Source organism: Notamacropus eugenii, chromosome 6, assembly GCF_028372415.1.
Source record: "Notamacropus eugenii isolate mMacEug1 chromosome 6, mMacEug1.pri_v2, whole genome shotgun sequence".
NCBI classification, from domain to species: Eukaryota; Metazoa; Chordata; class Mammalia; order Diprotodontia; family Macropodidae; genus Notamacropus; species Notamacropus eugenii.
In genome coordinates, this window is record NC_092877.1 from 388619036 (window position 1) to 388643351 (window position 24316).

General features: G+C 50.4%; 1 protein-coding gene across 1 annotated transcript in view; it reads left to right on the forward strand.

The window, feature by feature from the left end:
* Positions 1-24316, forward strand: part of PITPNM3 (PITPNM family member 3) — a 103148-nt gene that overhangs the window by 31073 nt on the left and 47759 nt on the right. Inside the window, exon 3 of the mRNA XM_072619049.1 lies at positions 14274-14381. Coding sequence (XP_072475150.1) covers positions 14274-14381 — 108 coding nt within the window. The remainder of the gene's footprint in view (positions 1-14273; positions 14382-24316) is intronic.

Consider the following 24316-nt stretch of genomic DNA (forward strand, 5'->3'; position numbering starts at 1 on the left):
AAGATCCTCAGAAAGTGGCTGTCTGCTGTCTGCTTTGAAGGGGCTTGGGGGTAGCCTCAGGCTTCCAAGGCAGCCCCTTTCCCCACTCCACTTAGTCCTCTGCCATTTTGGTAGTAACTTTAAAATGTATGACCTTGATATTTATCAACAAACGTGAACATTTCCATATCCAAAGAAGGATGGAGAAAGGATCTCCACTGTGGACATCTGAGGTTTTTCCTTAAGTATAGCATAACATATATAAGCGTGCTACAAGCCTTAAGATCATTCCATGTAAAAGGGGGGCAAGGTGTTACCATCTGACCTCCCCTATTTCTCAGTCAAACTCCTTGGAAAAGTGACCTCTATTCAATGGCGCCTCTTCTCCTTCCCTAATTCTTTCCTCAGGACTTCTTCCTGGCAGATAGTAGGTGCCTAATACATGTTTATCAACTGACTGACGGACTCTTCTCTAACTCTGTACACTTAACTCTGTTGTCTGGCCTCTGACCTCACCACTGAGCCCAAGCCACTCTCCAAAGTCACCAATGAGCTATCAAACACCTTCTCTTCATCTTCATCCTTCTCAGCCAGTTGGCTTCAGTAGACACTTGACCTCTTCACCTCGAGGGGCTCTCATGATACTACTGTCTCCTGATTCTCCTCATCTCTGTTGTCATCTCTGTTGCTTCCTTTACTGACTTGTCTCTAGTGGCAGTGACCCAGCATGGGTCCTGAGACCTCTTTTCTCCTCCCTCTAACCCCTGCCTTCTGGTGACCCCATCAGCTCCCATGGCTTCAGCCTGTATTGGCGGATATGCTCCCACATAGATATCTGGGTCCCCGGCTCTGGTTCCTTCCTTGAGCTTCAGACTATATCATGGCCAGTTGCCCATCAGACGTTTTAACCTGAATGTTCCAGAGATGACATCTCAAACTCACCGTGTCACAGTTGGGTGCACTACCTTTCCCCAAACCTTTCTCCCTCATCTCTGGCAGGAATATCATCACACATCCTTCCAGCATTCCAGGGTTATGGCCTTGGCACCACTCTTGGTTCCTCATTCCCTGTGGCCACCAGATGATCAGTTACCAAGTCTTCCTGTTTCTGCCTTCAAGATCTCCCCCCGCTCCAGACCCTTCTCTCCTCTCACATTGTGGTCACCTCCTCAGTTCAGGTCCTGACTATTAGATATTGGCACTGACCTCCCGGCCTCAAGTCTTTCCTGCTTGGGTGCATTTCCTACGCGGCACAAATCTGACTGTGTAACTTTCGTCAGGGGCTCCCAATTACCCCTGGGAAGACACAGAAAATCTTCTGCTTAGAGGTTCTGAAGCCCTTCCCAGCCTGGCCCCTCCTGTGCAACCTCAGTGGGCATCATGCTCCTCCCACTCTCTGTGATCCAGCCAAAATGCCTGCTCCAGCTCCTGTCTTCATGCCTGGAATGTAGGCCTTCCTTACCCTGATCTCACATGGTCTCTGTTCTTTAAGACACAGCCCAGGCACAGCCTTGTGCTCAAGCCTTCCCTGGTCTCCTCCCTCAAAAGCTACCTTGCATTTTAGTGCTTGGTATGTATTTGTATTCATTCCCTTTGAGTTCATGCTGTAAACTCTGCCTGCCCCGTTTTGGAGAAGGGATCATTTTGTTCTTTGCATCCATGTCCTGGTGCTTAGAGTGCCTGGCTGGCATGCACTCAGTGGGTATTAAATGCTTGCTCATCGATTGACACACGCACTCCTTTACAATTCTGCTGTTGGTGCTTCTCCTGCGTCTGCTCCTTTCCCTCTGCATCAGTTCACATAAGCCTTCCCAGGACTCTCTGAATCCCTCCCTTGGGCGTTCTTATAGCAGCAGTCCTATTCTTTGGGGCAGCTGTTCCTGCAGAGGATTTCCCTGCAGGCCAATCTAAATTCACCTCTTCACCCCTTCCACCCACTGCTGCCAATTCAGTCTTCAGAGGCCAAGGAGAGCCAACATCTCATCCATCTTCTCCATGACAACTGATCAGTTCCCCCTGAGCCTTCCTTCCCCAGGTAACATCTCCTGCTGCTTCAGTCAATCCCCACACCCCCAGGCACTGGCTATTCTCTCGCTCTTCTGTAGCTAAATATTTCATCCTGAAGCGAAGAATGCTGTAGCTCCATTCTGATGTGGGCAGAGGACAGCCAGATCCTCAGAGGAAGTGGCCTTGACCCCCTGCTCCAGTCCTACATGCTCACAATTCTCACACATTGGCTTCCAGTGTCTTGTCCTAGCTTCTCTGGGGCATTCATTCCTCTGACACGAGAATGCAGACTTGAGGTGTTTGGCGCATCCCTGGGCACATCTGTCCTGGAAAGGCACAAGGTGGGAAGGTGGATTCAAGCCGGCTGAGAAGCTGGGCTCAAAGGTAGCCATGCCCACTTCTATGTCACTTTAAAAGGAAGTCTGCAGTGGGGTGCCCCAGGGCTCTGGGCTGGGCCACCCTTGTTTACTTCCCCAAGGCTATCAGATGTTCATCGAGGCAGATTAGCTAACAGAGAGACACAGGTAAGAGTTAAGATCTGGTCAGGCCAGTACATTGGCCCAAAGTTATAAGAGAATACAGTGGAGAAAATGTTAAGTTTTTCCACTTGTATTCAAAAGACCAATTTCCCAAGAATACGATGACAAGCATTGGCTCAATAGCGACCACGTAGAAATAGCTGGGATTTATCTGGATGTGAGCGCTATGTGAGCCAGCTATGGAATCGTGGCTGAGAAGGCTAGGTTAAGCTTGGACTGTCTGTTGGGGGCAGAACCTCTGAGGAAAGAGAGGTGAGGGTCCCTCTGTCCTCTGCCATCTTCAGACCCCATTGGGAAGGCATCGTCAGTGTTGAGCACCACAGTGTGTCCAGAGAACAGCCTGGTTGGGGAAGAGCCTTACATTCATGCCATAGGAAGATCGATCAGTCAGCATTGATTAAGCACCTACTATGTTCTAGGTACTATGATAGGTGATGGAAATACAAAGGCAAATTTGAAACAAAGTTTATATTCAAGTCAGTGTGTATGTGAATGTGAGTGCGTGAGTATGTGCATGTGTGCAAGTGTGTATATATGTTGTGAGTGAGCATGTGGGTGTGTGAGTGTGTGTGAGGGAGTATACACAAGGCAGTTTCATCGGGATGGGGGGTGGAGAGGTGGACTTAGTGACTGGGGAGTCAGTAAAGGCATCATTCGGAGCTTTAGCTGAGTGTTGGCGGATAAGATGGGTATGAAAAGGTGAAAGCCCATCCACAGGCCTAGAGGCTCAGTCATGAGTGGGGGTGGGGGAGGGAGTGGCTAGGGGCCCCTGCTGCCTTCCCCTGGTAGAAAGGCAGCTCCCTGAGGGCAGGCAGGGGCCACCTCATTTTTGTCCTGTGCATACACTAGGTGCTGGGGAGAGCTTGCTTGTTGATTTCTTGGAGTGCAGGAGAACTCCAGCTCCCTCAGCTGTCAAGATCTCGGGGGCTCTCTCTTCTTAGGCAGTGACAGGGTGCTCAGTGATAACAGTCTGATGGGGACCTCCTGTAAACTCAAGCCTACTTCTCCCAGAGTTTAGGTGTTCTCTGTTGGTGGTTCCAGCTTGAGAGACTCTGCTGCCCTCATTAGGGTCACTGCAATCAATGGCTGCCTCGAAGCCCCTGTGGCTTAACTGTGGTGACCAGGACAACTCTGCTAGTCGAGTCTGACTTTACATTACCTTAGGGGGCTGCCTAGAGAGAGGAGCCCTGGAAATGCCATTGGGTAGGAAGCAGGTTGCCTTCTCCGCTAAGCCTCAGAGCACCCAACTTCTGGGGGAATCCGTTTGAGAGCCTTGAAGAGACTGGAGTATTCACAGATGCTCCTTGGTTTCGCTTCCATTGACATCGTCTGTATTTGGGTGGGATACAGTGGAATCTGGGGAGTTTGTGTGTGTGTGTGTGTGTGTCCGTGCGTGAGTGTATGTGTGTCCGTGTCCCCTCCAGACAGAGGAGCAAGGGTCCACCTCTTGGAATACCAGGCCCCCTGGGCTAAGGGATGCCCACTCCCAGCAGGGCAGTGACCTCGTAGGGGATTGTCCTGATTGGGAATGACCTGACTTTGCAGAACTTGTTGCTGTGAGGACAAAGGGACCCTAAATGCACCAACCCTTGCCCTTCTCCAGGAAGCTCATGGCTCCTGGGGAGCCTTTTCAACCTGCCAGGGTTGTAGGGAAGTAGAGGGGCATCTGTATCAGGTTAGTGCGTTGTGTTGGTCTGAATGATGTGTCTGATGCTGGAAGGGGCAGCTTCATTTGTGGGTCTGGGGTGAGAGCTCTGCACCCAGACCTGCCCCCTCGGCTGGACTCCAGTCATCCCTGCTGCCCTGGGGAGAAGGGGAAGGGGAAGGTGTCCAAGAACTGACCCTTCTTCCAGGCTAGGAGCCGTGCACACCTATGTCAGGGAGGTCTGTGTATGTGGTGTGCCTACAAAGAGTCAGGGGAGATCTCGAGGTGACTTCATGGAGGAACTGGCTCTGAGCAGGGCACCAGAAGCCACCCTGGTGGGGGGCAGTCAGGACCCACATTTCAGTACAGGCCCCATCCCCAACTTCCTATATGACTTTGGGGAAATCTTCTTGCTTGTCTGGGTCTCAGGGTTCACCTTTATAAAACCTAGGGGCAGGACTATCTGTCAGAAGAGAAGTGAACCTGACCCAGTGCAGACTGTGGAGATGAAGGGTAGGTGGCCCTGGGAGCCTGGAACAGCTGGAGCTGCCTAGGGAATCCCTACTGCCTTCTTACCCTCCAGAGGGGGAGCATGACTGGGTGCTGAAGGAAGGAGGTCTGGCCCAAACCCTGCTTCTTCTGGGCCAGTTGGACCAGCCATGAGAGGGAACCAGAGCCAGATCCCTTTCTTAGGTCAGACCAGACCCATCAAGAGTTGGGTAACTGACTCAAGGCCTGCCAACTTAGGGATTTGGGATAAGTTCTCTTGGTCTACGGATCCACTGGGCACCTGAGCCTAAAGCAGGTAGTGTGTGTATATGTGTGTGTGTATGTACACATGTGTGCTATGTGTACGTATGTACATGTATGGGCTGCGCCTGGTGTATCTATCTCTTCCTCTCACTACATATCTTCTTACGTTTTTTGTCTTATGGAGAGTACTCTTGGTGTTATACCCATACCACAGATAGGAAAATTGAGGTACAGATATTTTTCCCCCCAGTGATTGCTTGAATGAGGCCTCTCAAGAGTGACCTTTCCTACAAGCTTCTTGAGATGAATGTAGAAAATTTAGGACAAGTGGGGACTGTGAATCTCCCTGCTAGGATGTCTAGCCCATCATCCTTGGTAATATTGGGAAATGTGTCTCTGGAACCATCTTCTTCCTCTCCCGCCAGGTCCTTTGCCCTTATTTGGTGCCTAGAGGTCAACTGGCCTGACGGGGAATCTGGCTGGCAGCCAGAGCTGGGACAATCACAGATCTGGGAGTAGGAAGAGAGCTCAGTAGGCATCTGGTCCAATGCAGACCTCAAAGACATCCCCTCCTCCTCAGCCTGACAGCCTCTCCTTGGAGGCCCCCAGGGAAGGGGAGACCATTGCACAGTGGGATGGCTGTCAGGAGAGGGTGCAGCCTCCCTCATCCCCTGGACACTCCCCTCACTGTTCCTGGGTCTGCCTGCCTGGGACTGATTTGAGCATGGCTGATCCTTCCTCCCCAGAGAGGATGCCGTCACATCCCAAAACGTGGCTGTCATGCTTGGGCTGCGTCTCCAGAATAACCATGTCCTTTTCCTTCACACTGGGTTTGGGGAACAGCCCAGAGGCCTGTTTAACTGAACCAGTGGGTGTGAACGGGGATGCCCTGTGATAACTCAGCAGAGTTTGGTGGTGGGAGCCAGGCTGGCAAAGTGTTAGAGGAGGAAGTGAGAAGCTTGTTGTATCAGAGGGCACTGCCACTGTGCTTTTCTTCAGACCCCCCAGAAGACCAAGGGATGAGGTGCCTAGTCACTGGGGCAGCCCTGAAACCTGGCCTGGTGGCCGAGATCTGGTGGTCTCATCTGCCATTGCCTCCCGCATCCATTGCTGTGCCCATTATCAGGTCAGCTTGAGGGGGTGAGCCCAGTGCCCCAGGAACAGGATGCCAGACAAGACCTGAGGCAGGAGAAAGATTCTGAAAGGTAGGACTGTCCCAGAGAGGGATGAGTGGGCTCTCCCTCTGAGAGTCTTCTGGCCCAGCTGGATGGCTACTTGTCCAGGTGTGTTGTGTGCCAGCGAGGGCATCCCTGTGCAAGTACAGATCAGGCCACGTAGCTTCTGAGGGAACTGCTCTGAGATTCTCTTTGTATTTCCTCATATGTGTATCTGTCCTTCCCTCCCATGGCATGTAAGTATCCTGAGGGCAGGGTCTTTCTGTCATTTTGTCCCCATGGCCCAAAATGGTACTTGATACATAGGAGGTCCGATAAATGCTTGCTAAAGGAATGAGAATGCTTGGATCTGCAGAGTGCCAGAGGGCAGTGGGCTGGCAGAAATGGGCCCTGGAATCATAGCATTTTATGTGACCAAAAGGGATTCCACCACTGAATATCCAGATCATGGATGGACAACTGAAGTGGACGTAAGTCATGGAGTCCAATTCTCTCATTTTACAGATTAAGAAACTGAGTTCAGTGAGTCACCAAGGTCACACAGGAAGGGATAAAGGCAGCATCTGAACCCAGGTCCTCTCTTTTTGAATCTTGCTCAGCCTGTTACAAAGCCTTCGACTGTCCTCTTTCATCTTCTTCCTCACCATATCACACCCCACAGTTCTGCTCCTGATACCAGGGCTTTTTTTTCGTCTTATGAACCTGGAGCTCCAGGACCTGCCCCCAATCCCAGAAGAAATCAAAATGGAAAAGAGAAAAAAGAGACACTAAGTTTGTGAAGGAGGATGAAATGATGGTGGGAGAGGGCTGACCCTAACTCTGGGAAAGCTTGGGACAGTAGGTGGTGTAGGTGAGGCAGAACAGGGAGGCTGAAGAAGGTCGGGGCTGTGGGGGAGCCAGAAGGTCAATGCTGGGTGACCAGGCAAGCAGCAGGTAGCCCCTTAGGAGCCAAAGGGCAGAGGCAGTGAGGACAGTCAGGCAAGTGACCAATGGAGCCAGAGCCAGACAGGGCCCAGGTGAGGACCATGGCACCAGGCAGAACCCGCCTCATACAGGTGACAGCCTTTACTTTTCTTGCTGTGGTAGGAGTGGAGGTAGGGAAGGTCAATGCCTAGCCTCCTCTGGTGGATCTAGCCGCTGATACTGAGAGGTTTCTCCAGGCCCTCCTTCCCTGACCATCCCCAGCCACCTGACAGGCAGACCAGGTTCAGGGGTTGCATGAGTGAATGGAAGAGCAAGAATCCCTTTGCAAGCTGAGACTGAGAGGTGAAGAGCCATATGAGCACATGGGTGTAAATGCTAGCATGGCGTTGTAACGACAGGTCCTAGACCTGAAGGGCTCCTTCCATTGTGCAGGATGCCTTCTCGGCGTCCTCAGATTTACAGAGAAATAGAAAGCCAGAGGCAGGAAAATGCCTTGTTCAAGGTCACACAGGGAATGCATGATAGGGGAGACCAAAGTCGAGGTTTATGCCTGGAGAATGGGCCCATAGTAAGGGGCTGAGAGTGGCTGTCAGCACCCGAGAACTCCCTGTCCTAGAGGTGTTCTAGTCTTTCACTCAGCTCGGGACCTTGACCACTCTCTTTAATGGTGGTGGTTTGGGCCTGTGTAGCAGCCACTGGGGAGATGGTTTGAGGTGGGTGGGTGCTTTCCTAGACCCTTTCACATTATTCCTGTCTCCAGACCTGTGGAGCCATCCCAGGGAGGCGGGAGAGGTAGTTGGGTGGGTAGTCTGAACATATCTGTCAGACTTGGTGCCAGCCCTAGCATCCCTGATGTGGGAGGGTTGCGTGCGTAGACAGTTTGCCTTCAGGAAGGCTTTAAACAGCTCAGAGTCAAAGCGGATGGCCTTATTTTTTTTGAGCCTCCAGAGCTATAAATATTTCATGGCTCCCTTCAAAGGTTAGCTCTGTCTGCCTGGTGCTGACGATTATTTTGGGACTGGATGCTGTCCAAAGGGCTTTGTGTTCATGCCATCTGGGGCAGGCAGCCAGGCAGTGGGCCACCCCAACTGTGTTGGTGGAGGGGATTTTCTCACCAGGAGTTCCTTATACCAATGAAATCCCAGGCCTGGTTCAAATAAGAGTCTGGGGCCATGGACCACATCTGCCAGGGCACTGCCAGTGGCTCAGTGACCTCCATGCTGCCTCTGGCTCTCCCTTCTTCCACATTTCTCATATCCAATATGTACAGAAGCTCAGTGTTTCTTAGAGGCATCCACACCTAGCCAAGTATGCCCTCTCCATGGCTCCTCACCTTGGAGCCTTCCAGGGGCTGGGTCCTTTGTTTTATGCCCACCCAGGTCTCCTCTCTCCCCTGGCAATCCTTCTGAGAGTAGCCGTTGGTCCTCTCCACCCAGGTGATCCCCTGTGACCAGAGATGCCATAAAGAAGGGCCCTCCTGCCTCTGGTCTTCAGCCTGTTGTCCTCATTCATTTTCTCTGAGGAAAGGGGAAGGAGGCAGAGCCACCAATGACTGGTGCTCAACTGAGAAACTTGATGGTTGAAACGTCTGTGTCTGGGACCTGTTGGCTTTATGGTCCTGAGTTGGAACTGTATCCCTAAGTTACAGGAGAGAGGATGAGGAAGAAAGGGGGAGAGGGTAAGACTAGGAGAGGGGGAGAGGGGACAGAAGAATTGAGAAAGGCTAGAAAGCACTTTGCAAACCCTACGGGGCCATGGCAATGTCAGCTCTCAGTTGTTTCCAGGTTGGGGTTGTGGAACTCCTCTTCTAAGCCTCGGAGGTCTTTGCCCCAGATGCTCCCCAGCCCCCCTCCTTCCTTCCTGGCTTTCTCTGCCCAAGCAGCCCTTTCTGTAGGGGGTCCTTCCTCCATCCCTGCCTCTCTATCCCCGTCCTCAGTTTACCTTCTTCTTCTGGGGAGGGTTGTACCTTGATCTTTGCTCACTTATAGCTCTCCCTGTAAAGTACAAGACTTATTTCATTCTGGGTACTTGTATTTCTCCAGAGCAGGGCCTGGCATACTGTAGTTACTTTGTAACTAAGGGAATAGGGAATAACCTGGTGATCGGTGGCTATTAATCATCCTGAGCCCTGGACTTGACCATGATGATGACAGCCCTGTGATGACCCACATGTACCTTCTCAGGGCTGAGTCCAGGGCTGAGATTCTGCCCCAAGCTGGCCTTATTCATTTTCCTCACTCAATAGTATTTTATTTTTTCCAACTACATGTGAATATAGTTTTCAACATTTGCTTTTATAAGATTTTGAGTTTGAATTTTTTTTCCTCGCCGCTCTCCCCTCTGATTTAGGCTCTACATGTACAATCATATTAAACAGATTTCCTCATTAGTCATGTTGTGGAAGAAGAATCAGAACAAAGGGGAGAAACCAGGAGAAATAAAAAAAAAAAAACAAGGAAGAGCAAACAGCGTGATTCCATCTTTGATCAGCTCTTTCTCTGGATGTGGATGGCACTTTCCATCATGAGTCTTTTGGAGCTGTCTTGCATCATTGCATTGCTGAGAAGAGCTAAGTCTATTAAAGCTGGTCATTGAACACTGTGGCTGTTACTGTGTACAGTGTTCTCCTGGTTCTGCTCACTGCACTCAGCATGTGTTCATCTAAATCTTTCCAGGTTTCTCTGATGTCTGTCTGCTCATTATTTCTTATAGAATAATAGTATTCCATTACATTCATATACCATAACTTGTTCAGCTATTCCCCAGTTGATGGGCATCTCCTTGATTTTTTGCCTTCACTAAAAGAGCTCTAAAAATATTTTTGTGTATGTGGGTCATTTTCTCTTTTTATGTTGTCTTTGGGATACAGACATAGCAGTGGTATTGCTGGATCAAAGGGTATGCACAGTTTAATAGTCTTTTGAGCATAGTTCCAAATTGCTTTCAGAATGGTTGGATCAGTTCACAACTCCACCAGCAATGCATTACTATTCGAATTTTCCCACATCTTCTCCAACATTTATCATTTTCCTTTTTTTGGTCATATTAGCCAATCAAATAGGTGAGGTGGTACCTCTGAGTTGCTTTAATTTGCATTTCTCTAATCAATAGTGATTTAGAGCAATTTTTTCTTATGATTTTGGAGGCTGGTAGCTGCCTGTACTTGGGCTGCCTCTCGGCTGCCATGGGAAGCCCAGAGGGTCAGATGGCTTATTGGGATTGCTTTCCCCCTTTGGATTGGGATAAACATATGGAGCAATTTCCCCTTGCTCTCAGTTCCCAGATCCACATCTCTTGCAACCACTGCCCTAGTTCAAGCCCTTCTCACCTCCCCTAGACCATTGTTGTAACCTCCTAGAGGGGTCTCTCTATAATCCTCGCCCCTTATGCAGCTGCCAAACTAGTCTTCCAAAATATGCTGCTGTGTCCCCATCACTCCTCTGCTCCAAAAGCTCCCCTGGCTCCCTTTTGGCTCCAGGACAAAACTCTCCTTTCCACATTCATTCTAAATTCCAACCAAACTGACTTGTTCTTTGTTCTTCACATATAACATTCCATCTCCCACCTCTATTCCTTTGCACAGGCTGCGCGCAGCCTGGCTCCCAAGCCTGGAATGTCTTCCCTCCTCAATCCTGTCACTTAGAATCTCCAGCTCTTTTTCCATGGCCCCTCCCAGAGGCCTGCTCTGATTTCCCCTCCTTCAATCCCACCCCAGAACCTTTGTTTCCCTCTTTCTGAAATGACTGGTTTATTTTTCCCTGTATACATTGTCTCCCCCCAATAGAACATAAGCTCCTTAGAGACAGGCATTGTTTGGGTTTTTGTCCCTGTCTCCAGGGTCTGGTACAGAGGAGGAGTCTAATGTCTGGTGAAGGAATGAATGAATCACATTCTGTGTGATTTTCACAAATTGTGAGTGAGTGAATAACTGACTATGTGCTATGCACTGTACTGTACCACTGAGGCCAGCTCCTGGTGTCTAGGAGCTCACCCTCTTATTGGAGGAGACAGCACAGAGGAGATGATTCAGGTGCTGGGTGGATGGGGAGGCCCGATGGTCCTTGGGGGGATGTTGAGAATTCCTGTCTCCAAGTCCTTCCAACCAGAGCTCCCTCTCCCTGTCCCAGATATTCACCATTCTGTGAGCTTATGCCAAAATGTAGACTCTTGTGCCTGGAGAGACTGTCAGCCACAGATCCCATCCTGGGGTTGGACAGTGGTCTCCTCTGACAGATCTTATTCCAAGGTTGGTCAATGAGTCAGACAGTCAGAGAGTGAGTGCTTAGCCTGTAGAGTTGGAGAAGCAGATTTCTGAGGCTGAGTTCATCCATAATCTAGTTGATGAAACCAAAGGGACATCAAAGAGACTAGCCCCATCTCTAAATGACAGATTCTGACAAGTACTGGACATGCTCCAGAGAGGAAGGATGAGCACAGTCTAGAAAAGACTTTGGACTGGACTGGTGGAGAAGGCAGCCAGACAGAGCAGGGGAGGCAGGAAACAGAGGGGCAAAGGGCCAGACTGCAGAACCAGCATCAAGTTCCTGCTGACCAGATGGATAGGTCCCTAGGCCAGGTGAGTGCTCACAACATGACTGCTGCCTACAGGGGAAAAGGTCACATTTGTCAAATGACCTGACTTCATACCTTTACTGACCCTAATTCTGAGGTCAGTGTTTGGCTTAAGGTCCCCTCCATCTGAACCCTACTGAAGGACAATCTCTGGGAGGCAGGGGTGATGTCCCATCTAATCTAAGCTCTGTTGTTTCTAGAGGGGTGAGAACATTGCAGGTGCCTCCCAGATCCTCCTTGAAATGGGCTAGTCTATTGTTATACTAAATGCAGACAGCTGAGTGTGCTTGGGAAAATTAGATCCCTCCATGCAAGGGTATGGGTAAGAGTGACTGCCAAGAATGTTGTACTGAGTTCCTAGGAAGATGAGGCAGCAGTAGCAGCAGCAGGGGCAGCAGCAGCAGCAGCAGCAGTAGAAGGCATGGTTCTGGAGGGTCTTTTAGCAACTGGAGCCTTCTCCATGAAAGGAATGAACCAGCCTTTGGGCACCAGCGACAGCGAGGCTGTGATGCTGGTGATCCGACTGGCCAGTTGTATAACACTCTGCAGTAATCTGTAGAACTCTTTCCCTGTGGCTTGGGACCCATTCTTATTGTGCGTCTGTGTGAGCAGGTATACTTATGACCTCCTAATCCCCCATCAGTTTGGGTCTGGATAGGCGGAGCCCTGACTTGTTCATGTTATCTCAGGAGAGTGGTAGATCCCTGGAGAAAGTCACTGGGAATATATGCTTGACTTTCATATGCTCTTCTAACCCACTGAGTGGATTTGAGGCCCTACCTGATTGGTCATCAGCCAAGATGGTTTATTGGGGTGTGCCTGCCATGAGTACTATAACTTCTTGGAGCCACAAGTGAGAATTGAATGAGAGGTGTACACCAAAGGTGGATGAGCAGCCCTTACCCCAGAGGTGTCAGTTCTTCCAAACACCCCGTACACCCCAGAACGGACAGATGAGAACAGTTTGTTGCAATAGCCATAAAGTCCACTGACGTGTGTGCAGTGGAGAGCTTAGAACTCAACCAGACACTGAAGATGCCAAAATGGGACATCATTTATCATCCCGACTTTTGTCCTGCCACTGAACTTTGATGACTCTGGAAGACAGCGATGCTGACGACTGCACAGCTCTTCCTCACTTAAATCCAATTCTTGAACAAGTCATGATGTTATCCTTCTTTGAAATGGAGGACAACAATAGCAATGCTTGGGTTATCTTGTTGGGAACCTAGGTCTCCTGAGGTAGGAAGGTTCTGGGGGACTGGCCTGAGCTAATCACTACCAATGAGAATTGATCCCAGACATGGGTAAGTAACATGTTGTCAGGAGAGAGTTGCACTGAGATGTATTATATCTCTGTTCTCCATTGTAAAGTGCCCTCAGGAATGATCTTGGTGTTTTCAGCAGGTAGTCTGTCTCCTGACTAACAGTGGATTTTCCAAAACCATACCTGGAGTATCCTATGGGCCTAAGAAGTACTTTCCTCCACTCTACCTCTCAGATGTTATCTTCCTTATAGGATCAACTAATCTCTGCCCTCGTCCTCTCTGTGTGTCCTTTCTTTATGCCCTGGTGGTTAGGGCTCCCCCCGCCCCAATTATCTTGTAGTTATATGTGTGTGTATGTATGTATGTATGCATGTATGTGTTGGATTCCTTATTCCTGGTCTAGTAAAATGTGAGGGACTTCTTGAGCATGTTTCCCCAGTATAGGGGAATGACAAAAGTGGGCATTTAATGAGTTGTACTGTTATTTAACTCATTAGAAGCCTATATACTGGGGAGCAGTTGCCACCAAATTGGGATGGGGGCACAGAGTGGGTGAGGGAATCCTAGGGGACATGTGATGGTATGTGTTTTGGGGGTGGGGTCCTGGGGTGCTGCCCTGCTTCTCTCAGGCTCAGCCTGGGCAGGGAGCAGAGAGAAGTGGCCAGTGAGGCACGGACCACACTCAGGTCAGGGCAAGAAGCTACCATCCTAGAAGGGAAGCAGTCAGGACCATGGAGAGCTCCATTATGGCTGCCTTGCTGGGCGAGTACTCCTGGCTGACTTTGCTCCTACCCAGACTCCCTTTGGCTCCTAAATGGGCTGCTTCCCTTTTAGACCAGAATTCATCAGTTATGGGTGATCCTGAATATAATCTGCCCACATCTGGGCTACTGTGCTGGTCCCACATCTCAGAAGGCAGCTGACAAGGCAGAGGGGACTCTGGAGTTTGTCCGAAGGGCTGTCGTTCAGAAAGAAAAGGGAGTAGACCTGTTCTGCTTGGCCCCAGTAAGCAAAGAACAGGTAGATTACCTCTCTGTATGAGAAAAGCCTTCACAGTGGAAGATGCTGCTTGGGGAGAGACCAGGGAGGCCCCAGCTCTGGAGGTGACTCTCCCAACCAGAGTAGACCATCCTTGTCATCCAACTGGCTCATAGAGAAGGAGTCTTAGAAGTACAGCCCTGCAAGGGCCCCTAAAGGCCATGCTTTGGGGAAAGGCTGGACCCAGCAGTTGATGGTACCTTAGGAGCAGGTACCACATGGGGCCAGTTTGGCTTCTCCCTGACCTTGGATGCTGGCCCTGTTTCCCCAGCCTTTCTTATTAGTGTGTGTGTGTGTGTGTGTGTGTGTGTGTGTGTGTGTGTGTGAGCTCTCATTTGAGCCTTTGTCTCTTTTTCATCTTCTCTCCTTGCAGAGGATGTGGCGGAAGGCAAGAGTGCTCTCCTCATTGGCATGAGTCAGTGGAACTCCAATGACCTTGTGGAGCAGATTGAGACAATGGGGAAGCTGGATGAGACTCCAGGTGAGCTTGCCCCTGCCCCTTCCCCTACCCCGGCCTGGAACCAGGGCTTGACTTCAAGCATGGAGACCTGGACCCCAAATGCTGAAAAGAGGCTGCAGGTGCCCTCCTCTCTGACAGGGATAATTCCTGGCCTCCTGGCCTCCTGAATGACTTCCCAGTCCCCAACTCCTCCCTCAAGTACTTGGGCAGGAGTATCACAAGGAACTTTTCAAGGTGATCTTTTTCCTTCCCTCACTGACACCCTGCCCTAGACCCTGGGCAACCTACCTTAAAACTTAGGAGAAAGGAATCACTGATGTCTGAAATGCCAGGCCAGGTGAGTACTGAGGCAACCTAGAATGATTGGGAGGGCCAGAGGGAAGACCTATCAGTACTGTAGGGATCATAGGATCAATCAGTCATTAAGCATTTATTAAATACCTACTATGTGCCAAATGCTGTGCTAATCACTGGTAGATACAGAAACAAGAATGGAGCCATCCGCGCCTGTAAGGACCCGACATTCTACCTAGGGGACCGTGTGCTCACCAAGAACTAAATACAAGTGATACCAAAGATCTACAGATGGGGGTGGGGGTGGGAAGGCCCCAGTGGCCAGTGGATTGGGGTAGGACCTGGAAGGCATCTGGTCAGGGCCCTTTTTCTCTCAGAATCTGCTGCCAGCTCTGAGTTATCTAAGCTGAGCCAGGGTGTCAGGCCTTTCATGCTGGTACTGTTCTGCCCATTCCTGGGGTCACCACTCTTGTCTGAGGCCCCCTTCCCATGGCCTCCTGGCTGTTCTTGTTCTCCCTTGGCTGACTGCTGTCTTCCCTCCAGTCCATCCTCTGTACCAGAACCAGGTTCTCGAAGATCTTCTGGTTGTTTCCCTATCTAATAGCAAACCTATCTAACCTATCCATCATTGTCAAGACAAGGACGTAAAATGTTAATCTGCTTCAAGGCCCTGCCCCAGCCTGCTCTTCCTGAGGCCTGGGTATCTATCCAGCTGCATTTCTTGGCCTTTCTGGGCTGTGACAAGCTCACTAATGCCTCACTCCTTTGGATCATGCCCCTCCCTCTCATGGAAGTCCCCTGGTGGTACCATGAGCTTCCACTTATGGGCATCCAGTGTGTCCAGCCATGTGCCTTCTCTGGATCAGCTAGCCCTTTACACTTCCCCTATCAGTGCTCACTGGCACTGCCCAGGCTCTTCTCATCCTGTTGTTCAGCCAGTGGGCTGTTCCTGCTTTGGCTCTGTGTGTACCTGTAGATGCTCTGAGAACAGAGATGGATGGTGTCTCATTCTCTCTCTCCCCACTCCCTGCTCCTGGGAACAGCATTGATACTTGTGGAGGGGGTTGCTTCTCTAATGCCGGAGGGCAAACCCTGGGGCACTTGTGGACATGGAGCTGAGCTGACATCATCCCATCCAGACAGTCATTGTAAGCTGGCCTCTCTCATGTGTCAGCTGACTGCAGCCTTCTGTCCATTCCTGGCCCCATATCATGACCTTGCAAAAGTGGCAATGCTCAGACCTGATGGACTTGGGGACATTTGAATCTAGGGCTAAATGGCTACTGGGTGATTCATGTCCCATGACCTGATTTGGCCTAAATTGTTATTTACAAGATCCAATCAGCCTTCATTCTGATTTGCCCCAGGTATGCCAGGCCTAATAGACTTCTTCTCTCCTCATTAAATGTCCAATATTCATTAGTGAGAGAAAGCAGCTTGGGCAGTGTCCTGATAAAATTCCCTTGTGCTGACCCATGCCCAACTTCTCAGCGTGGGGGGGGGGGGCGCTGCGAGACTTCCCCCTTTGTTGTTCAGCTTTTCTGCTGGGCAAGAGTGGGCAAGAAATAGGAAGTGGGTCATTGGAAGGCACCATTGGTCAACTTCACTCACTAGTACATACACACCCATGTGTACAAACATGGACATGCACCCATGTGCACACACTTCATAAGGCAAGACATGCAGCTGCACCAACACACACGTGTGCAGACATGTAACAGTGTACAATCACTCATGCTTGTGCGCATATACAAACACATGTGCTCATATGCATACACATACCCTGTGACCCAGAGCCTGGAGGATGCAGCACGAATGGAGTCTCTTTGTATCTGCTTCCTCAGGTTATATCTTTTTCCCCTTTATGCCAATTCTCTTTTCTCTTCTTTTCCCTCATTTCTTCTTCCTTTTCTCTTCTTTCCTCAGAATCCCACACTCTCAGAGCTGGCAGAGACTTAGTGACCTCTAACCCAACCCACACCTGAGCAAAAGTCTCCTCTTCCAACGTCCCTACCTAGTGGCCAACTGGCCTTCCAGCAGCCAGTCCATCTCTCTCTGAGATCCCTTCACCCTCATTTCTTCACCTTTTCTCTCCTCCTTCTCCTCTCTCTCATCCTTTCATTTCTCTCCTCATCTCTACTTCTTCGTTAGGTAAGTCACTCTTCTTCCTCATTAGTCCAAGGGATTTGGCAATCCTTGGGCTGTGGTGAGGCAGGTGCCTTGGAAGTTTGTTATGCAAATATGAGTTATTATTGTGGTGATGAATAGCCTTGGGAGGAAGAGACTAAAACTCAAGGCAGTTGGCTTCCCCTAGAGTCATGCAGTGATTTGTTTGCAGAGCCTGGCCTGGATCCTAGGTCTCCTGACTCTCATTTTTGGAATCTGCCTATCATTCTCACCATCCATGGCCATGACACTTGGGTGATTTCTCAGACATGTGAAAGGAGGGAGAAGCTGGCCATAGACTTATGGGTCGATTGCCTCATTCTTGGCACCTTTAGGCTCTTACCCGCTTGGCAAAGTGGGTCACTCTAGCCTTCTCCTTTCCATCCACCCTGCTGCTGTGCCCTTCAGACCACTGGATCTCCAGAGACCATGCCTTGGTAGACCTAACTCACTTATCCTTGAACCTCCTGCTCTGGGTCCCAAGCTGTCCTGAATCCATGAGCTGAAACTTGTTTCATGAGCTGCCTTTCCCCCCTAGGCAGCCAGCCTTCTGTGTTCAAAGCACCAGGGATGTAAAGCAACCAAAGCAGGGTCCCTGTCTTCAGGGTGCTCCCAGTCCAATGGGGGAGACAATGTGTGAAAAACTCTGTGCAAACAAACTCTATCCAGGGAGGGAAGGCACTAGCATTGAGCACCTTCTACTCCACCCTGACTGCCTTCTGGTCTTCTGTTACTGCCAGGAAGACCAGAACGCAGATGGATTGCAGGCCAGGGGTTCCTTGTGCCAGGCTTCGCGGTCAGCCTGAGGGACACTAGGGGGCCCTGGTGGTTTCTTAAACAAGGGAAAGATGCTTTTTAGACATGGGGGAGGGGGAGAGGAGCCATTTGGTCCTTGCTTTTCATTCAGCAGGTGCTGGATGAGTTCAGGGAGCTGTCCAGTGCTAGGTGATGAGCCACTTCTGTGACCCGGGAGGGTAGGGCTTCAGCTGCAGCCCTTCCTTATCAGCTCCTTCATTCTGCAGCTCTTGACCTTACATAGATTTCCACCAGGATAAGGTGAGAATCGCAGCTGTGGGACTCCACAGATTTTCTTCGATCACCTCCAGTCCTTCAGGCCCCAATCTTGGAGATGTAGAAGTCTCTATTTGCACATTAAAAATCACTTTTGCTCTCCTTTGCTGAAGGCTCTCCTCTTGTACCCTTCTCCACTCCTCCCCCAACTCCATGGGGGCTCTGCTCTTGGGCCTCGGGTCAAGGAACCCAGGGGCCCAGCAGCCCAGTCTCATGGGACCAGACCTAGTGGCATCCTTTGCACAAAGGACATTATTTATTAACTCACTCTGCCCTGATTGATTTTTCATTAAGAACCATTAGTCAGCACAGCCTGACATCTAACACCTAGCCCCCAGATATGACAGGTGGTCTAAGGAAAGAGGATGTGAACACCTAAGACAGACAGGAAGGAAGGGGTGGCCATTCTGGGGTAAGGAGAAAAATGTGTGAGCATTAGTCATCCATCACCATGTCACTGATGGGAGCTGTGGGCTGCTTATCCTGCACACCCTAGCTCCTGCCCCTCCCTCTTAGCACCACCCCAGCTCCTAGAGGAGCCAGTGTGGGTGTCATGGGGGTTGGGGGCTCAGCCCCTGGGCTTTCACTGATGCTCCTCAAGTGGTGAAGCCCTTCCTGGGGCTACAACCTTGGGAGGGTCTTAGGACACTGCTCCCCAGCCAGCCACACCTGCCCAGGCCAGGTAAGGCCCATCTGGTGCCTCCTGGTGTGAGAAGGACTTGGCTGCTAAATCTCCAGGACAGCATCCCAGGAATGGAAAGAGGCAAGTCCAGGCTCCCTGGAAGGGAAAGAGGAGTCTCCTTTAACCCTCCCCATTGGGTCTGAGTCTCCCCAATCCTGCTCCCCCCCCAACTTCCCAGTCCAGGCCCAGGGATCTTCCCCAAACTCATAAGTTCCTAAGGATTCCATTTGCCTTCCCTGACCCCCTGACCCTCTTGGGGTCCTGAAGGAGCATGGTTTTCCTTTGTTTTCAGAGGGAACTGTCTTCTCGTTCCAGCCTTCCTTTGCAGACTCCTGGGTCCTTTGCTCCTGGCCTCTGCTTTCCTCCCTGCCCATCCTCATTTGTCTGACTTTATGTGTTCCTATCAGGCCTTGTCCTTCCCTGTTGACTTGCTCGGAGAGCTCAGACCTTCTGTGAGGCCTAGTCCACTTGGCCCTTTTTGACACCTGACTGTCAATAAGCCAGCATCTGTGACCTGAAACCAGCCTTGTATTTGGCTGAGTTTTAGGGACAGAAGGGACATTATATTCTCTACCTTTGAGGGGAGGAACCCAGGCTCCCTGGTAGTACAGTGGTGACCATGAGCTGAGCTGTGTGGGCTAAGGAGTTCAGAGGACACGATGTGTGTGTGTGTGGAAGGGCTGGGGGCAGAGCCTGGCTGGGAACTTGGGGGAATCTGGGTGCAAGGCTTCATTGTCCCCCTCTCCTGAGGTGCCTCAGGACCTTGGAGGTGACTTCCTCACCTGCCTCCAGGCAGGATGCCAGGGACCCCGACTCTGGGCCAAGGGGATCATTGTGTGGGAGGGCTCATGGGGGCTCATTTAGTCTCACTTCCAAGAAGTCCTCAAGTTCTGGCCTTGTTTCTGTCTCCCCAGCTCCCACATCTCTCTGGCTAGTGTACATATGGACTGTGTGACATCTGTCTGCCAGGGACACCTCTCCAGCCTTGAGCTCCTCACTTTGCCCTACCCCAGCCACTTCTCCTGCCTTCCTCCCACTAATGGTACCATGCCATGCCAGCCCCGCCTCTCCCCCAGACCCTGGGAGTCTCCTTCAGCACCAGGCTTGGCTTCATCCAGGTCCTTTCTAGTCCCTTCTGCTTTCATTGATTCTTATTTCCACAGCTACCCTCAAAGGTCAGGTTCTCCTTAGCCTGGTTAATGGTTCCAGATAGCTGCCTGGACCCTCCCTCCACCCAACACACACATCTAGTGATCAAGGGCCTTGTGCCCATCTTCAGTGACCCTTACTATCAGCCTGGCATGTAAAGGCCTTCATGACTTTGCTTCAAGTCTCCCTTCCCAGTCTTGTCCACTCGCTCACCCCAAGTACTCTGTACTTAGAATCCTCCCCTGAATTTCTATGGATGGCCCTTGTAAGCCACTCTCTGTGCCTGGAATGCCTTGAGTGCATGCATTTGCCTGTCTGAATCCTCCAAGGCCCCAATGGTGTGGCCACAAGAGGGTCAGGAAGGGTTCAGACCATGCTGTTGATGGCAGGGATATTGCAAAGTCATTGGCCCTGTGATCCAAGCAACTGAACTCCATTTACTGAGGTGTCTGATGACAGATCTGATCACCCCCAGGGCCCCACCTCCCAGGAGCAGCCTTCCTCCCTTGCCCTGTCAATTCAGAAGAGATCAGTGTTTTTCTGCATTCCTGGAAGCTGACAGATGCCCTCCCACTCCTTAGTCAGTCCTGGATGGTCTGTGAGTCCCTGCTGTCCAGGCTCTACTGAGACCCACTAGACCAAGCACCACCGCATGACCTCAGGGGTCTTGGAGGACAACATTCATGGACATTATCATCATGTAGGCCAGCGACTGACTCCTGGAAGAGAGCAGACCAAGTGCAGGGACATTCTTCCTTACAGCATCATAGAATATCATAGCAGGAAGGAACCTCAGCTAGGCCAGCCTGAGCCTGAATAGGAATCCCCTATATCCTTATGAGTGCTTGTCCAGCCTCTCCTTAAAGACCACCAAGAAGGGGGAGTTCACCACCTCCTGGGGCAGCCTGCTCCATCCTGGGACAATTTACTGCCAAATTCACAGCCCCCTTCACCGTTCCTCATTCTGCCCTTCTGGCCTAGCAAAGGAGGCTGATCCCTCCTTCACAGGACAGAACATTCATGTTCCCTTGAGGCTTCTTATCTCCAGGTTAACCATGCCCCATTCCTCTGAAAGGCAGGCTCTTTGCCCTCCTAGACCCCCTCTTCCTCTGAACCCTCTCCAGCTTAGATGGTGGCCCCAAGAAGTGAGCACAAGAATCCAGATGCTGAATGCAGCCCATACCAGGGCAGAGGACAGAGGTATCAGCCCCTGTCTTGGATACCCTGGGTGCCCCCCAGGGGTATCTGTGTCCCAGCACTGACTCCTGTGGAGACCACTGCCCGCTCATCACCTGCCAACTGTTCCTTGCCCCTGCCAAGATCTTATTCTGAAGAATGGACCCACTGCCGCTTTGTTCCCACCCTGCATTCATGTTCTCAGTGCCTGGCACACAATAGGTCCTTAATCAGTGTGTCTTCACTTGACCAAGTAGACGATTTTACATTTGCCTGGACTAGATTTCCTCTTGTTAATTTTTGTCTTATGTGCTTGTCTGTCACAATCTTTGAGGATCCTGACTCTAACATTCAAAATGCTGGCTGTCTAACCTGGTTCTATGTTGCTTGAAATTTCACTAAGTTTGCCACTTGTGTCTTTAGACCAGTCATTGATAAAAATGTACAATAACACGTGACAAAGAGCAGATCCCTGAGGCCCACTCCTGGAGACCTCCTTTTTTGCCTACATTTAACCATCAGAGACTCTTCTTTAGCCCTGTTTTATTGATCCCACTGTCCAACCCACAGCTCATCGTGCTCATGAAATCTAGGTGAACTATTTTTAAAGCCTTGCCCTGGATCTCCTAGTCTAGTAACCCCACCCAAAAAGGAAACGGGGTTAGTTTGACATCAGCGTGTCCTTCCTTTTCTGACTTTCTTTTTGTGATGCATTTGGAATCAAAGCCTTGGGAGTAAATCAACTCCATTCTCTTGACTCCTGGGGCAAGTGGGGACATTGCCCTTCTCCTTCCCTGGGTGTGTTCCTCTCCTGTTCTAGCTCTTCCAAACAGCATGAGCACATTCCCCAGTTCTTCCTTTGACCAGGCCCAGGGACTTGAACACATCCAGGCCAGCCAGGCGTCTTCCCACCCTCATCTCACTTTTCTTGGCTTCCATTTCTTTTTGTTGTGTTTTCGGATCCAAAGCTCAGTCACTTTGGCAGAGAAGCAAACTTTGAGTTGAATGTGTCTGCACTTTCTTTTCGGAGTGAGTGACACCCTCTTTCACAAGCAGGGTTCCTATCCCTTCTCCCCAGAAGAGTTAAGAAATCCTTTCATCCTTAGCTTCAGCTCCCAACACTGTTCCTACCAGCTGTGTCCCACTCTCATTGTCATCTATTGTGAGCTATTCCCTGTCACCCCCATCCCCTGCTCAGTAACTTCCCATGGCTCCCTGTTACTTCCAGGACTTTATATAAAGGCCTCTTTTGGCCTTCAAAGTCTTCGTAGCCTGGACCCTTCCTACCTCGCTCTGGTGGGTGTCCAGCACTGGGGCCTCAGGAGAGCTTGGAAGGTTAACTCACCAGAAGTTACTGGGCTGTAGTTGGGGGTCACCTCTACCAAGTTTATGGTTCATTTCTGGGGCTGACTAAAGGCAAATACTGTTGGCAACTAGGCTGGAGGAATGCAAGGCAGGAGGCTGCTGACCCCATAGCAAAGGTCCTGGGATGAGCTGAGTGCAGGATGAAACTGAAGGTCACCACAGTTGTGAATGAGTGACATGGATGGGTGGGAAGTCATGGGCTGCAGTCATCCCCACTGGCATAAGGGCCTGCGATAACCCACCTTCCAGACCCTCAGTTCCCCTGGGATCTTCTTTCCCCACCTCAGGGCATTCTCTCCCTGAAAGAGTCTAGGAAGACAGTTGGGGATGCCCTCATCAGCATCCATGGGGTCAACTACTCTATTTCTCTCTAGATGACTCTCAAACCTACCTCTCCAGCCCTCCCTTGCCCTTCTCCCTCTGTCTCTCTCCTCCCCTACCATTCTCTCTCTTCTCTTTCCCCCACTTCTTCCTCTTCCCTTTTCCTCCTTTCCTGCTGGACAGCTCCACCTGGACCGTTCATTTACATCTCAATCCTAACCTGACCCTTTGAGGGGAAAAAGAACAGATTTGCTTGTTCACTGTGTGCTGTGATTTAGTTGGTAATACTTATAGGGAGAAGAAATGCCCTTCACCCAACTTAGGTATTAACAGTATTTTTATCATGCGGTTCTCATTTCCCTCATGTCATGTGGTTTCTAAAGCCTTATTAAATTTTATTGCACCTTTAAACAACTTCTTCCCCCCATCTCCTCCCATCCCCCCTCCCCCCAGATGATCTCTAATAATTTAATGAAAGTCAGTGGAAATATTAGCTTCTGGATGCAGACATAGACTCCACAGGCAGCTTGTCAGGGACACCTCTGTTCTGTGAAGGAGAAAAACCAGTGATAGAAAAACAAACCCGTCCAACTCTGCTGTGGTTTTCAATAATTACTGAATTCCCCAGGGCTTAAGCTGGATGAGTGTGGAGCAGAGATCTGCTGCAAAGTCAGTAAGATAAGAAGCAGGCAGATGGAAATCTTAAGGAAGATGTCAGAAATCAAAACGCTTGAGCCCAGAACCCTAAGAAGGGGCCGAGAAGGAGCCTGCAGATTGGCCATCTGTGTAGTACGGTCTAGAAGCATGGGGACTAATGAGTCTGACTGTGAGCTCAGCCTCCGAGGAACAGTCTCCAGGACTCAGCACCAGCCACAGGATCTCAGCTCAGCCACTCAGTCTTTCCGCTATCTCATCCCCAGACTCAAACCCAAATGGATCTGTGCCTGGCACCTGGCCCCATTCACACCTTGGGTGCTGCCATCTCCCTGGCCATTTTCTCTCTGAGCTAAGTGCTGACAGGTTCTCCACAGGACGTTAGACTCATTTGCTTTTCTCGCTTATCTCCAGGTAAATCTTATCACAGCATCTCGCACATAGTTCCTTTCACTAGACAAATTCAGGCAGTGTCAAAACCAGAGACTGGTGACAACAGAAAGGCTTCCTCCTGTAAGTAGCATATATGGAAGGATGCCTCTGGGACTTGGTTTATTCACCTCCCAGAATCTCTGATGGCTCAAATATTAGGAAAGTAACCTAGCTAAGGATGAGGACAGGCCCTGTATAAGAGGGCACCTGAGGCTCCTGCTTTCTTCTCAGGCTATGGCCCTTCATGGGCTCCACCATGGTGCATCATCCCCAGACTGGGAGCTGTTTCCCTGCTCTCAACCTCTCTGGACTCCATGGTAATGGCTTACCTCATCTCTGCTTCTGTTCTAGCTGCATTAAAGAGTGGCAGTCACAGAATCCTAAGGGCACCTTGTCCAATCCCCATCTGACCAAGGACTCAGTGATACGTCATCCAGCCTTTACTCAGCATTTAACATTCCTTGCCAGTTGTGTAGCAAAAATAGAGTAACAACCTGGCGTCCTTCCATGAGACTTCATCGTTCCTTTCCTTGCCTCTCTCCCTAAGTCAGATGGGAGCTCCAAGCTGCATCTCTGCTTGTGGAACATCCTTGGGATTATTCTCATCAAAACATAGTTTTCCACAGTCCAAGAGAGGGTGGGGTGC